The sequence below is a fragment of the Salvelinus fontinalis genome, chromosome 1 (genome assembly GCF_029448725.1).
Source record: "Salvelinus fontinalis isolate EN_2023a chromosome 1, ASM2944872v1, whole genome shotgun sequence".
Taxonomy (NCBI): domain Eukaryota; kingdom Metazoa; phylum Chordata; class Actinopteri; order Salmoniformes; family Salmonidae; genus Salvelinus; species Salvelinus fontinalis.
Window position 1 is genome coordinate 44,826,896 of NC_074665.1, and position 16,924 is coordinate 44,843,819.

At 42.3% G+C, this 16,924-nt stretch overlaps 1 protein-coding gene and 1 long non-coding RNA gene across 2 annotated transcripts; one reads left to right on the forward strand and one right to left on the reverse strand.

The window, feature by feature from the left end:
• Positions 1 to 90: 90 nt before the first annotated feature.
• Positions 91 to 6,474, reverse strand: LOC129855303 (serine/threonine-protein kinase tousled-like 2). The gene is made up of 4 exons (XM_055922829.1): positions 5,792 to 6,474; positions 5,400 to 5,569; positions 4,419 to 4,633; positions 91 to 1,517 (listed from the first exon to the last, which is right to left on the reverse strand). The coding sequence occupies exons 3-4, from the start codon at positions 4,578 to 4,580 to the stop codon at positions 1,344 to 1,346; spliced, it is 336 nt and encodes a 111-aa protein (XP_055778804.1). The 5' UTR covers positions 4,581 to 4,633; positions 5,400 to 5,569; positions 5,792 to 6,474; the 3' UTR covers positions 91 to 1,343.
• Positions 6,475 to 7,334: 860 nt separating this feature from the next.
• Positions 7,335 to 15,506, forward strand: LOC129855315 (uncharacterized). Its single transcript, XR_008759493.1, has 3 exons — positions 7,335 to 7,912; positions 8,167 to 8,289; positions 13,276 to 15,506. It is a non-coding gene; the product is annotated as an uncharacterized LOC129855315 (long non-coding RNA).
• Positions 15,507 to 16,924: the final 1,418 nt, after the last annotated feature.

Below are 16,924 nucleotides of genomic sequence, written 5' to 3' on the forward strand. Positions count from 1 at the left end.
ACTTATCAGATGGGTCCATGCAATAAATGACTTGTTAAGCACATTTTTACTCCTGAACTTTATGCTTGCCATAACAAAGGGATTGAATACTTGACACAATACTTTTAATTCATTCGTAAAAATCTCTAGAAACATAATTCCACTTTCACATTATGGGGAATTGTGTGTAGGCCAGTGAAACTCAACTTAATCCATACAACAAAATGTGGAAAAAGTCAAGTGGCGTGAATACTTTCTGAAGGCACTTTATACACTCTACAGGCAGTCATTGTGTTGCTAGCCTTGAACATAACACGTAGCTAGCTCTGTATGACTGTGTATATTTGAGTATTACCAGTTAGGCTATTCTGCTTTTCTCTGGTAAACAACACACCTATGCTCAAGTGTGAAATCATGTTTCACAATATACTAAAATAACTTTGCTATTATTTAAGTTATGTTGCAATTTAGATTGTTATACTGCACAATTTGCAATGAATAAGAATTATCTTTGACGTAACTCCTTGCTAACAAACCACAAAGTCATACCAACAGTCGGTGAATGGTTTATATGCATTTCTATTAAGTCTCTCTCCCTCCATTTTGGGGGAAAGCCTCATGAAAAAATATGGACAACCATCCAAATAACAAAGTAAACTCCCAGTCCAATATCCAAGAAAATATTTAAATCTGATCAAATCAGTCCAAAGTGATGATCCTAGTGAAAATGACTTCTTTCTTTCACCTGACAGTTAGACTTGTGTAAAACGTAACAGTGTTGTATCAGCCAGGCATGCCTTCAACTTTGGTCATCAAAAATAGAAACTCCCCCTTCATTTGAACCCTGCCGAGAAAAGCCTTTCTCTCAAAACATCAAATGGAATGGATATGTAGGAAAATGGTGCCGACAGACAGGGCTGCCATGCTTCTAGCTTACAAGCATTTCGCTACACCCACAATAACATCTGCTAAACACATATATTTGACAAATACAATTTGATTTGAGCTGTTTGGTTTTCCCGAAAACAGGAATGCACACACAACACACTGTGACTTCAGTCCGTTTTCCTATGACCCTGTGATGCAGACCACTGAACAGGCCCAGCAAGGTCTTTCTCTTCTTTGTGGCAGGGTTGTGTGTGTGTACATGTACGTGGGAAGCCAGTGGGTCCTACAGACAAGCCATAGACTGGCACTGCCCCTTCATGTCTTAGGAGGGGTGGGGATAGGGAGGGCACTTCAGATATTACTCCTCCATCCTTTAGTCTGTTTTTACCCCCTCCATCCTCCTTCCCCCATCCAGAAGGGAGGGCGTTTGAGTAATGTGGCCCCCACACGAGCCCTCAGGGGTGGCGTTGGGCACCTCAGTTCGAGGCACTGCTGTTGTATGCGGTGGAGGGCGTGGAGCCCGACGCCAATGGCCCAGGTCCGGTGGCAAGGGCCTTGCAGAAGGGGGGCATGAGAAATGGGTCTTGGGCCAGCTGCAGCACGTCGATGCTCTCCTCCTTGCGGTTGGCCAGGTAGCGGCGGATGAAGGCCTGACGGAGAGAGAGATAAAGACACCGAAGTGAGATGTTTATTTGTTTTTTAGGGGGAAGATCAGCTTTAACCTGTCTAGGATCAGCGTGGCGCTAGCGGCACACCCCCCCCCCCCCCACTGAAAAACCAGTGCCGCGAAATTCAAAAAAAATATTTTTTTAAAATATTTAACTTTCACACATTAAAGTCCAATACAGCTAATGAAAGACACAGATCTTATGAATCCAGTCAACATTTCCGATTTTTAAAATGTTTTACAGGGAAGACACAATATGTAAAGATGTACATCTATTACCTAAAAACACATTAGCATATTCCACCATCTTTTATTTGTCCACCAACACCAGTAGCCATCACCAATTCGGCTAAACTAAGATATTTATAGCCCCTAACCAACAAAAAAACTCATTAGATGACAGTCTGATAACATATTTATGGTATGGGATAGGTTTTGTTAGAAAAAAGTGCATATTTCAGGTAGACTTCATAGTTTACAATTGCACCCACCATCACAAATGGACTAGAATAATTACAATGAGCAACGTGTTTACCTAACTACTAATCATCAAACATTTCGTAAAAATACACAGCATACACGAATCGAAAGACACAGATCCTGTGAATACAGACAATATTTCAGATTTTCTAAGTGTCTTACAGCGAAAACACAATAAATCGTTATATTAGCTTAGCACATAGCAATTAGCAGCCCAGCATTGATTCTAGCCAAAGTGAGCGATAAAAGTCAACATCGCCAAAAGATATTAATTTTTTCACTAACCTTCTCAGAATTCTTCCGATGACACTCCTGTAACATCACATTACAACATGCATATACAGTTTGATCGAAAATGTTTATATTTAGCCACCAAAATCATGGTTAGACAATGTGAAATGTAGACAAGCTGGTAAAGAAAACGTCCTTGCGCCACTTAGACAGTGATCTACTCTTATACATAAATACTCATAAACGTGACTAAAAAATATAGGGTGGACAGGGATTGATAGACAATTTAATTCTTAATACAATTGCGTTATTACATTTTTTAATTTATCCTTACTTTTCAATACAGTTTGCGCCAAGCGAAGCTACGTCAAAAAACATGGCGTCCTAAGCCACTAAAATGTTTCGACAGAAACACGATTTATCATAATAAAAATGTCCTACCTTGAGCTGTTCTTCCATCAGTATCTTGGGCAAAGGATCCTTTCTTGGGAGAAATCGTATTTTGGTGGAAAGCTGTCCTCTTGCCATGTGGAAATGTCAACTACGTTCGGGATGAACTGAAAAGCGCACCCAACTTTTCACATCGTTGCAAAAATAAATGTCCCAAAATCGCACTAAACGGATATAAATTGCTATAAAACGCTTTAAATTAACTACTTTGTGATGTTTGTAACTCCTATAACGAGTGAAAAGATGACCGGAGAAATATAACAGGCTAAACTATCGCTTGGAACAGGAGAGGGTCGGTGTCTTCCACGCGCGTTACGCAGCAAGAAAAGACTTGCTAGCTAAAGGTTTTTTTCATTTGTAGGGCCTGTGAACGAGCAATCGAGCCCGTTGGAATCGTCATCACGTAAAGGCATCCAGGGGAAGACGTAAGAAGTGTCCGTATAGTCATAGCAACGACAGAGCCCTTTTAAATGACTTCAGAAAAGTGGCCAACGTTTCTCAAATCTGACTCCATGTCAGGGAAATTGCTGTAGAATGGGCTCTGTTCCACTTAGAGACAAAATTTCAACTCCTATAGAAACTATAGACTGTTTTCTATCCAATAATAATAATAATATGCATATTGTACGATCAAGGATTTTGTGGGAAGCCGTTTAAAAAATTAGCCACATTAGCATAAATAGTCTAAACAGCGCCCCCATCCCCAACAGGTTAATATTGCATACAGATTGTGGCTTCCATCAATGTAATTGTCTGCATAATTTCCAATCCCCCAATAGATAGATAGAGAGATACACACACAGAACCAGATAAAAATCTGGACACTACTCATTCAAGGGCTTATCTTTTTTAAAACTATTTTCTACATTGTAGAATAACAGTCTACACATCAAAACTATGAAATAACACATTTGGAATCATGTAGTAACCAGAAAAGTGTTAAACAAATCAACATATACACTGCAAAAAGTCAGCTCTCAAAAACAAGGGGGAAAAAATGAGGGAAATATTACTTAAAATAACAAAATTATCTGCCAACAGAACAGGAACATTTTACTTGCCAAGATTTTTTAAACAAGTTAAAATATCTAGTCTCGAATGCATAGCCATCTTAAAACTAGTGCGTTCAGACTAAAAACAACTAATTTGTCTGGATACAAAGAAAAGATTTAAGAACATTTTCTGAATATGTAGGAAAATGTGCATAAATTTAGCAAATGCTAGTGCCATCATCTTGAAATAAGGCTGTATGTTTAGTAAATATATCTTAAAACCAGTACAGCTACACTAAAAACAAGTACATTTGTCTGGACACAAATAAAATATTTAAGAATGATATTAATCCGTTCATGGGATTCTCCATTGTCTACAGAGCCAGTAATTACCTTTGTCCAACAGCGGTGGCTTCATGACCTTTTTGAACACTCCATAAAACTGTGCCTTGTTGTAAAAGGTCCCCCAGCGGGTCTTCAGTTCAGGTATAAAGCAGTTCCCTCGATCGAGGATACGCCGGAGTTCATACATAACACGAGAGACAGACAGACAACCAGACCGAATTCTCACGAGCTCACTGTTTTTACATTTGCCCCAAGTAGTTTACCCCCGTCCCTGCTATGGCTTCTCACGCTGCTCAGTTCCCACACCATATCTCATTTGAGATTTGGTCTGGTGTTAACCAGGCTAAAGAAGCATAGGCCTACATAGAATGAATACATTTGCTTACATGATCCAGTTCTCTGAAGCAGGGATACGCTTGAAGAATCTTGGTAGGCCTGTCCTGCTCCTTAGTAGCATCAGAGTCGATGAAGGCCCGTCTTGCTTGGAATTCAAGGTCCAGACGCTGGGAAACATCCTTCTGGTTGGGTCTGGACTTGGTTTTATACATCTCCTGTAGAGTTTTATAATGTCTCGCCTGGTTCTGTAGGCACTCAGAAGTTTCTGATGCCAGAAAACATAACAATCCCGACCAATTAACATTTTAAAATGTAGACTGAAATTAAGACCAGTGATTCCGCTGGTACTACCCCCCCCCCCAAACCTCTCATTCCACAGGAAACCCTGAAGACTAAACAGTGTAATAAATACCATTTAAAATAACACAAGCATATTGCTATTACATTGTTATAACTAACTTCTTTCTAAGCAGGGTTTCTCACACACCCAGAGACAGATGGCTGACACAGAACATTCCTAAACACTGATAAGAAAAGGGTGCAGACACACACACATACTCAAGGACGGAGGGCTGACTACGCACACACAAAATCTCCTGCTTAGCTGAACATTTGATAACAAAGAACTTTTGCTATAAGACTCAGAAGGATGACACCCAGCTCATCAGGACCAATCTGAGAAGACAACAACCTGTCCAGAACCAACGAAAGGACCAGAACTTCCAGACTCAACCTACTTTCTGTATTGTATAAAATGTCTATGCATTCTGTTATCTGAGCTTTTTCTGGAGGTTCTCTATGAGCCGAAGGAACGAGACCGTATACGCTTGTACCAGATATCTTTACTCATAATTAAACTGTCGCTTGTCATACAATTTATCACCTTGTCTGAATCGATCCTTGACCGGCTCGCCCTTCTCCATATCCAATTATCAACAACAGTCACTTTGTTTCTAGTCCCTCATTTAGAGTAATAATAGAAGTTGCATTTACACGGAAACACTATCCACTATTTAAATTTGTGAACTTACCACCCAACTGTTCAACCTCTGGGGTGTTGCATCTAGATAGTGGGGATTCTCTCCAACATCATCTCCTGGCTGCTCTGAAATCTAAGGCTTCGTGGCCACTTTCTTGAAGGGGTCGCTCCCTGCTTCTTTTTGGGGGTTGTAACATTCTGAATCCTTTTCAAAAGCTGCTTCTTCACAGATTTGTAACAAATACCAAATTGTTTGTGTTATAAATCACATTAAACAAAATTTAATCCAGAAATGACACAATACAAGCAGACACATGTTGCCCTGATTGATCTGGATGAAGCACATCCCTCCTATTTTGAGTGTCAGATGTTTACACTTTGGCTGCCAGGTTCCAACATTGCTGCATTTGGAAACATGTGTTGAATACCTGAGTAGTGACTTACCTACTCAGCTCCACTGGTTGTAGATCTGAAATCACAGGTCCCCGGGAGGAGGTGCCTGGTCTACACAGGTCTGATTCTTGACCGTGTATAAGACATACATTTATTCTATAGTAACTATAAAGGCAAAGAACACCACACTGTAACAACAACCTAACAGCAAACACCAAAACAAGTACATCTGTAGATACATGTATTGTAATGATGGCCAGGAAATGCTACTTTGATTACAGTAACACTGTCTGCTTGGTTAGATTAAATGTCTCCCAAATGTCAAAATCTAACATTACCTCATTTTCACCATGAGTAAATCTCAAAATGGTTCTCCTTCTGAAGAAGGGAAAGAGATCACGTAAATCCTCCTTAGAGAGGCTGGGCAGCATGTCTGTGCTTATATTAGCAGCTGAAAAACACATTTAACCACATGGTAAATAGTTAAGTAATTAGCAACTAAGTCATGGTTTATAGACGCAAAGAGTCAGGTTGATATAGGTTATGAGACATTAGCATACGGTAGTCCCTTTCCAGTTAATGCAGGAATGATTAACCAAGCTAGCTAATGTTAGCTAACAAAATTAGACTACCAGTATATCATTAACGTTGACGTCAATTACTTTAAACCAAAAGATTGTGCAAGCTAATGAAACTCACGTTAACGCTAAATTGTCTCCCATATTGAAAATTTTAGTTCATCTTTGCTTGCCTAGCTAAGATTGTAGACAATGACTGACACCATCGATAATTTATCTTCGCCGTCTTTGGCACCATTTCTATTTATTTTCTATTGTCAATAGAAAGGGCGCCAAAGACTGCGAAGCTAAATAATCGACGGTGTCAGTCATTAGGGCACATTTACACCTCATTAACACAATTTCTGGCAATTAAGCACTCTCAATCTAACCAAAGTTCAAGTTTTTTCAACGAATGGCCGTTCGTGCAGTTATTAACTGCTAAAAGTCAACGTTACCTAGTTAAAATTAGCAAACTTGGTTTGCCAACTTTCCAATTCAAATGAAAGGTTAGCTAGCTAAGGAGAAAGGTAGAGGAGTATAAACAAATGAACATTACCTTTTAATACTGCGGTTGATATATGGTCCATGCCTGGATAGGTGTCACCCATTCCATCTTCATTCATAGTGTTGTTAGATGACTCAAAGATTTACACAGTATTTGACTTTTTAGTTTTTTAGGCCTCCCTTATTTAGCTAGATAATGTGATGAACGCACGTCAGTTAAGCAATATCACATGAGAGGGAGTGCTGAATATCAGCACGGCTGTGATTCGGCCGTAGGTACGAGGCCACTGGACAAATATAATAATATTCAGTATAACAGCACGACCTCGAGTGTGATATTGCTTTTATACAACAGTTCTACAAGCACAATGTATTATTTAACAGTAATAAGCGACAACAGATTATGATTTGTTTATTTATTTAATCATTTATTTGGCTCCAACACACATAGTTCCACAACTGGTCTGGTACTGGACTGTTGCCAAGCACCACATATACATTTTCCTATACACTAGCTTGCTACTGCTACTTTGTGTAGTTCTACACGTTACCGTCCTCTCCTGACGACCATTCATAATTTAACTCAAATGTTATTTGTGGAAATATGTTCATATTTGCGGTGCAAAGTTTGTTACAATTTAAGATGGATAACGATCGTTAATGTAATTTACGGTTATTAGAACACCTGTAAAGCGGAGTGATACATGTATAGTTAAAAGTCCAAGTGCTGTTGTTCTATACTCCAGTCAAATTACTGGTCATGTTATAAATACTTGTGAACATCATTTTCAGGTCTTTCCGCCCTTTTCATCGAAAGCAGTGGGAACGTTTTACTTGCGTTTGCGTTTAGTAACGTTCAAGATGCTTTGACGGTGCGTTATCTGCTGCGTTTTTATGACTTTTTCATTGAAACTGTTATTGAGCCATATCAATAGATTGCACAGTCGCAGCCCTGATTTCTGGTTGCTCTGTGGTATTGACAGATGCACTGAGGAATATAGTGTACAATTCCTCCCATCATGTAAAGAGAAACCACCTTCAACACCTACTTGATTGCATCCGACCAGATGAACAGCCATCGGAGGAAAGCCAAGCACCACCGGAACACGTAAGTAGCTGGCTAGTATTTTTTTTGTTCTCTGGATTTAAAAAAAAGATTTAATGAACAGACGATACACGGACCAAAGTCATACTGTCCATTAGGCTACTCGATCATTTTAGCCATAATGACTCTTATGGCTAAAGCTGGGTTCATGTGAAAATAATCGATGATAAATAGGAACAAAACACTTAAATAGCACTATTGGTGAAACTAAATACAATTTCAAATAATCATCTGTTAATTTGATGCGTGGTACACAGGACAACATTCAACCCGATAATCTTCTAGCTAACTCCAGCATCACTGATCAGGAACTCCATACATCTGACTCCAATGAAGGGCAAAGGGGCATTGACCAACATGGAGCTGTCACAGTGCAACAAGTAAGTGCCACCAACCGAGTAAATCTACTGAAATTGACCATATTTTTAAAAAGTACTTAGATTTACTAATAGCATTCATAGTCAGACTTCGCAACCACTTCTCCCGTCACAAACATTATACTTGTCATGAACTAGTAATGTCCAGCCTCAGGATACTACATTCAATGTCAACATTTTTTTATTATCTGACAACACATACCACTGCTTTTGTGATAAATGCCAGAGCCAAGCATCCTCTATCACAGGTAAGATGCTTTTTCTGAACAGAGCACATCATTTGGTTTGTTACATTATGCAGAGCATTTTGTAGTGGTTCAGTGATGGTTGAGTTCATTCTCAGTGCCAGGTTGTCCACCTTACTATTGTTGATCCCTTATGTCAATCAATCAAGTTTATTTTATATAGCCCTTCGTACATCAGCTAATATCTCGAAGTGCTGTACAGAAACCCAGCCTAAAACCCCAAACAGCAAGCAATGCAGGTGTAGAAGCACGGCAGTTAGGAAAACTTTTCATTTTCCAGTATAACTTTTCATTACATTTCATTATAGTACAACGGTCTGATTTTCATTTTCATTACAGTACAACGGTTTGATTTGTTTGATCTTAGCTAGCTACATAGCCGTCTTTTATCAAACATAATTGCGTCGTTATTGAGGTTCGCTAGCGAGCTATTTTCGTTCGAAATTAACGCAACGTAGCCAACACTGCTAGCTAGCCAGCTTGCCACCGAAGAGCATTGTAGAAACGATTACAATACAACGGAACGACTTGTTTTGTGTAGTGTTAGCTAGCTACATAGTTTTCTTTGCTAGCTTTGTATCTAAGATAATTGTGTAACTTTGAGTAATTATCGGTTAGCTAGCCAGCTAGTTTCGCCTGCCGCGCTGCTGTCCTCCTACCTAGCCAACACTGCTAGCTAACACTGCTAGCTAGCCAACTTCTACCGAATAGCAGCACTGTAGAAACTTACATTACAACGGAACGACTTGATTAGCGTAGTGTTAGCTAGTTGTCTTTGCTGTCCTTGTATCCATGATAATTGTGTAGTTTAGAGAAATTTAGAGAAACTGTCGAGGTCACCTAGCCAGCTTCACTTTCAACAACGCAGCTACTGCTAGCCAGGCTACTTCACCAGCCAGCAGTACTATATCATTTTAGTCAATAAGATTTGTAATTTTATTGATTTTTTGCTACGTAAGCTTAACTTTCTGAACATTCGAGACGTGTAGCCCACTTGTCATTCTAATCTCCTTTGCTTTAGCGTAGCCTCTTCTGTAGCCTGTCAAATATGTGTCTGTCTATCCCTGTTCTCTCCTCTCTGCACAGACCATACAAACGCCTCACACCGCGTGGCCGCGCCCACCCTAACCTGGTGGTCCCAGCCCGCACGACCCACGTGGAGTTCCAGGTCTCCGGTAGCCTCTGGAACTGCCGATCCGCGGCCAACAAGGCAGAGCTCATCTCAGCCTATGCGTCCCTCCAGTCCCTCGACTTCTTGGCACTGACGGAAACATGGCTCACCACAGATAACACTGCTACTCCTACTGCTCTCTCTTCGTCTGCCCACGTGTTCTCGCACACCCCGAGAGCTTCTGGTCAGCGGGGTGGTGGCACCGGGATCCTCATCTCTCCCAAGTGGTCATTCTCTCTTTCTCCCCTTACCCATCTGTCTATCGCCTCCTTTGAATTCCATGCTGTCACAGTTACCAGCCCTTTCAAGCTTAACATCCTTATCATTTATCGCCCTCCAGGTTCCCTTGGAGAGTTCATCAATGAGCTTGATGCCTTGATAAGCTCCTTTCCTGAGGACGGCTCACCTCTCACAGTTCTGGGTGACTTTAACCTCCCCATGTCTACCTTTGACTCATTCCTCTCTGCCTCCTTCTTTCCACTCCTCTCCTCTTTTGACCTCACCCTCTCACCTTCCCCCCCTACTCACAAGGCAGGCAATACGCTTGACCTCATCTTTACTAGATGCTGTTCTTCCACTAACCTCATTGCAACTCCCCTCCAAGTCTCCGACCACTACCTTGTATCCTTTTCCCTCTCGCTCTCGTCCAACACTTCCCACACTGCCCCTACTCGGATGGTATCGCGCCGTCCCAACCTTCGCTCTCTCTCCCCCGCTACTCTCTCCTCTTCCATCCTATCATCTCTTCCCTCTGCCCAAACCTTCTCCAACCTATCTCCTGATTCTGCCTCCTCAACCCTCCTCTCCTCCCTTTCTGCATCCTTTGACTCTCTATGTCCCCTATCCTCCAGGCCGGCTCGGTCCTCCCCTCCCGCTCCGTGGCTCGACGACTCATTGCGAGCTCACAGAACAGGGCTCCGGGCAGCCGAGCGGAAATGGAGGAAAACTCGCCTCCCTGCGGACCTGGCATCCTTTCACTCCCTCCTCTCTACATTTTCCTCTTCTGTCTCTGCTGCTAAAGCCACTTTCTACCACTCTAAATTCCAAGCATCTGCCTCTAACCCTAGGAAGCTCTTTGCCACCTTCTCCTCCCTCCTGAATCCTCCTCCCCCTCCCCCCCCCCTCCTCCCTCTCTGCAGACGACTTCGTCAACCATTTTGAAAAGAAGGTCGACGACATCCGATCCTCGTTTGCTAAGTCAAACGACACCGCTGGTTCTGCTCACACTGCCCTACCCTGTGCTTTGACCTCTTTCTCTCCCCTCTCTCCAGATGAAATCTCGCGTCTTGTGACGGCCGGCCGCCCAACAACCTGCCCGCTTGACCCTATCCCCTCCTCTCTTCTCCAGACCATTTCCGGAGACCTTCTCCCTTACCTCACCTCGCTCATCAACTCATCCCTGACCGCTGGCTACGTCCCTTCCGTCTTCAAGAGAGCGAGAGTTGCACCCCTTCTGAAAAAACCTACACTCGATCCCTCCGATGTCAACAACTACAGACCAGTATCCCTTCTTTCTTTTCTCTCCAAAACTCTTGAACGTGCCGTCCTTGGCCAGCTCTCCTGCTATCTCTCTCAGAATGACCTTCTTGATCCAAATCAGTCAGGTTTCAAGACTAGTCACTCAACTGAGACTGCTCTTCTCTGTATCACGGAGGCGCTCCGCACTGCTAAAGCTAACTCTCTTTCCTCTGCTCTCATCCTTCTAGACCTATCGGCTGCCTTCGATACTGTGAACCATCAAATCCTCCTCTCCACCCTCTCCGAGCTGGGCATCTCCGGCGCGGCCCACGCTTGGATTGCGTCCTACCTGACAGGTCGCTCCTACCAGGTGGCGTGGCGAGAATCTGTCTCCTCACCACGCGCTCTCACCACTGGTGTCCCCCAGGGCTCTGTTCTAGGCCCTCTCCTATTCTCGCTATACACCAAGTCACTTGGCTCTGTCATAACCTCACATGGTCTCTCCTATCATTGCTATGCAGACGACACACAACTAATCTTCTCCTTTCCCCCTTCTGATGACCAGGTGGCGAATCGCATCTCTGCATGTCTGGCAGACATATCAGTGTGGATGACGGATCACCACCTCAAGCTGAACCTCGGCAAGACGGAGCTGCTCTTCCTCCCGGGGAAGGACTGCCCGTTCCATGATCTCGCCATCACGGTTGACAACTCCATTGTGTCCTCCTCCCAGAGCGCTAAGAACCTTGGCGTGATCCTGGACAACACCCTGTCGTTCTCAACTAACATCAAGGCGGTGGCCCGTTCCTGTAGGTTCATGCTCTACAACATCCGCAGAGTACGACCCTGCCTCACACAGGAAGCGGCACAGGTCCTAATCCAGGCACTTGTCATCTCCCGTCTGGATTACTGCAACTCGCTGTTGGCTGGGCTCCCTGCCTGTGCCATCAAACCCCTACAACTCATCCAGAACGCCGCAGCCCGTCTGGTGTTCAACCTTCCCAAGTTCTCTCACGTCACCCCGCTCCTCCGCTCTCTCCACTGGCTTCCAGTTGAAGCTCGCATCCGCTACAAGACCATGGTGCTTGCCTACGGAGCTGTGAGGGGAACGGCACCTCAGTACCTTCAGGCTCTGATCAGGCCCTACACCCAAACAAGGGCACTGCGTTCATCCACCTCTGGCCTGCTCGCCTCCCTACCACTGAGGAAGTACAGTTCCCGCTCAGCCCAGTCAAAACTGTTCGCTGCTCTGGCACCCCAATGGTGGAACAAACTCCCTCACGACGCCAGGACAGCGGAGTCAATCACCACCTTCCGGAGACACCTGAAACCCCACCTCTTCAAGGAATACCTAGGATAGGATAAAGCAATCCTTCTGCCCCCCCCCCCCCCCCCCTTAAAAGATGTAGATGCACTATTGTAAAGTGGCTGTTCCACTGGATGTCATTAGGTGAATGCACCAATTTGTAAGTCGCTCTGGATAAGAGCGTCTGCTAAATGACTTAAATGTAAATGTAAATGTAATGAAAAACTCCCTAGAAAGGCCAAAACCTAGGAAGAAACCTAGAGAGGAACCAGGCTATGAGGGGTGGCCAGTCCTCTTCTGGCTGTGCCGGGTGGAGATTATAACAGAACATGGCCAAGATGTTCAAAATGTTCATAAATGACAAGCATGGTCAAATAATAATCAGGAATAAATGTCAGTTGGCTTTTTATAGCCGATAATTTAGAGTTGAAAAAAGCAGGTTTGGGACAGGTAGGGGTTCCATAACCGCAGGCAGAACAGTTGAAACTGGGACAGCAGCAAGGCCATGTGGACTGGGGACAGCAAGGAGTCATCATGCCCGGTAGTCCTGACGTATGGTCCTAGGGCTCAGTTCCTCCGAGAGAGAGAGAGAGAAGGAGATAATTAGAGAGAGCATTCTTAAATTCACACAGGACACTGGATATGACAGGAGAAGTACTCCAGATATAACCAACTGGCCCTAGCCCCCTGACACAAACTACTGCAGCATACTGTCCTTATGTTAATGAATATGTCATAAGAACATCTGAATATCATAGGTATACATGATTGATGACATCCCCACCTCTCTCTCTCTCTCTCATTTTCAGAAAGGCGTGAATGACATTGTTGCTGGGGTACAGCAGTATCAATCATCACTATTGGACAACCTCAGGAAGCAGATGGAGGCAGTGCTAAAGAAGCATTCAGGAAGCACATCAGGGAAACTTGAAAAAGATGCAATGGATATATTTGACAATTTCATTGGGCCTTTTGCTGACGCTGCAACAACATTTAGACAGGACAGTGTTATTAAGAAGCAGTTTAGCGGTTTGGATGCAGAGGAAATTCACATTGCTCGAACCATATACAGGATGAAATGTGGATGCTCAAAAGACCTTTTCATCAAAGACAAATTATTTTATCATGTACCATTAGTCAAAAGTCTAGAACAGTTCTTATCACAACCAAGGATTTAGTATATGGTTGGAAATGGACCCCAGATGTGCAGGGAAAGGTTTATTCATGACATTGTTGATGGTGCTCTTCTAAAATCACATCCCTTATTTTCAGAGAAACCAAATGCATTGCAGATTGTTCTTTACATGGACGAAATAGAGATCTGTAATCCACTAGGATCCTTAGCATCAAAAAACAAGTTGTTAATGGTGTACTACATCCTAGGAAATATACATCCAAAATACAGGTCTAAACTGGCTGCTATCAGGCTACTTGCCATGGCAAGATCAGCAGACCTCCGTCAATCTGGTGTAGATGTAATATTGACTAGAATCAAGGAAGACATGGATGCATTGTACAGTGGGGTTAAAATGCTAACTATTAATGTAGAGAAAACGATATCTGGTCTCTCTCTCTGGAGACACCCTGGCACAACATGAACTAGCAGGGTGTAAAGAGGGTGTGGGCTTTGCCTACAGTAAGTGCAGACACTGAGTGTTCTTTTGAGGACATGCAGTCACACTTCAATGAAGATGCATATACTAACAGGACATTGGAGAAGCATGTCAGACAGTGTGAGGAAATAGAAAAGGCACAGACTGACTTGCTTCGCAACAACCTTGAGAACAAGATATGGGATGAATAGACGGAGCAAGTTAGTTAAATTCTCAGCCTTTGATATCATGCAACAAACTCCGCAAGACATTATGCATGTAATTCTGGAGGGCATAGCCCCATTGGAAATCAAATGTGTTTTGAATCATCTTGTTGTGTCAGGACAGATTGATCTGGACTCAGTGAATTCTGCTGTTCTTGGTTTCCCTTATTCCCCTCTAGATGGTAGAGATCGGGCCATCCCCAATTTCTGTTAGTACATTAACGTCAAGTGATGGTAAACTAAAACAGTCATCTGGGCAAATGCTTGTCCTGCTAAGGATATTGCCATTTGTTTTGGAGAGTTTGGAAGTCAATGCATACAGTATATACGACTGACAATTGAGCTAATAGAGATTGTACAGATAGTATTTGTTCTTTCCATTGTGACTGTGTCTAGGTTGAAGTTACTCATTGAAAATCATTTGAAGCATTGGAAGGAGCTTTTTCCAGACCGCAGTGTTACACCTAAACAGCATTATATGATACATTTGCCATCACAGATAAAGTCATTGGGTCCAATGGTCAGACATATTTGTATGTGTCTAAACATTGTTTCTTTAAACAATGGGCTTCCAAGCTCAATTTAAAAAAAAATATTTGTCCATCTTTGACCAATCAGAACCAAATATATGAAAGCTGCCAAAATGTAGACAGTTCAATGCACCCAATTGTTTCAAATGAAAGGGAGATGGGACCTGTATCAGAGGTTAAAGATCTACAATATTTGTGGAAAATTGAGGGACTTCCTAGGTTTCAATGAAGTAAACCATGCTGTATCCGTCAAATGGCTTGTAATTAATACAACTCAGAAGTCCATGATCTATGCCAAAGTACTGAATGGTAAAATGCCAATATGACTGGTTAAAAACATTTTTCTTGTTGATTCTAGGCTTTATTGTTTGCAATATCAACCATTTCAAAATATACGCTTTGATAGAAGCATCATGGCTTATCAAGTTGAGGTCCCACACTTTGCACAGGCCACTGAGTTAGTGGATGCTGAAAAGCTGGTTGATTTTACCTCAATATTACACAATTGGCAACAAGAGCCAAACTTATGGACAAGTCAAATACCGTCTTGGGGAAGTAATAGAATTGTACAACAGTTCAAATGACTCAGTGTGTTCCCCAGATATCAATAGTGTACTGTCTTTGTTCTGTACTGTATTTTGCCTACATGATTGCTGTGCTGTGTGTAAGATTGACAATAAAACAGTGAATTCCATTTGGTCATTACCTGTTCTTAATATGTGAAGAGATTAAAAGGATAAGATGCTTGAAATAAGAAATTCTGACTTTGACAAAGCAGTTTTGGACTTGTCAGTGTTGATCAAACGCCTTTATAATTCTGTTAATTATAGTTTCGAGCATTAAGTTACTCGGAACCAGTAACACAATCTCAGTAACAAGTTATATAATCTTATTAAGATAATTAAGCACAAAAAAGCTTGAAACAAGTGAAATGCTCCAACATAAAAACTGGCTGATAAGAAGAAATATCTTGTCAGACAAAAAACAAGCATATATTGCCTTGATTTAAGATATTTAATCTTACTTAGATTTCAATTTTTGCAGTGCAAACCCGGATTAACATCAACTGTTCAGAGGAGACTGTGAATCAGGCCTTCGTTGTCGAATTGCTGCAAAGAAACCACTACTAAAGGACACCAATAATAAGAAGAGACTTGCTTATGCCAAGAAACACGAGCAATGGACATTTTACCGGTGGAAATCTGTCCTTTGGTCTGATTAGTCCAAATTTCAGGTTTTGGTTCGTTCCAACCGCCGTGTCTTTGTGAGACGCGGAGTAGGTGAACGGATGATCTCTGCATGTTTTGTTCCAACCGTGAAGCATGGATGAGGAGGTGTGATGGTTGTTACCAACAAGTGAGGTCTCGAACTAAAAGCCACAGTACATGAACACATTCAACGCTGGCTACTATATAGAGACAAACAAACATTTTTTAATGAGCTGTGAAAAAAAGAGTGAACTATTTTCCAATGCTCATTAGACTGGCCCAAGCCAACCCCAGTGAATAGGCCATGTTGTATATGGTACATTCTACTCTCTCTTTCTTCTTGTGTGTGTAGGAGCTACCACTGTACTGTATAGGGGGTCTGCGCTTCTTCTGGGACAACAAGTTTGACCATGCCATGGTGGCCTTCCTGGACTGTGTGCAGCAGTTCAAGGAGGAGGTGGAGAAGGGAGACACGGGATTCGGCCTGCCCTACAGGTCAGTCAACTAGTCTAGCAGACATCATCGAACTATAATTGTAATCATCTATGGATTATGCTGAGAGACCAAGGATTAAGCTGTCAAAAGCTGACCAACTTCAGTTATTTGTGTAATTTTGAACAAACAAAAGAACAAATCACTCCTTTTCGTATTCAGATTTGATAAATTTGTACCCTTGTTTCTTAATATTTCATTTATTCTACTTTCCTGCACTAGTAACACATCTGACAGAATGATTTAGATTAGTATTTGGATTAGATTTTATTGAGGTGTTTTATACAGGTGTTTCTGTAGATTTGAGGAACTGCTGAACACTGTTGGTTTAGATGTTTCTGTATACAATACTGCCTTCTAGTAGTACTGCCTCTTATTGGAACCCTCACAGATTCCAAGGTAGAAGTCCTCA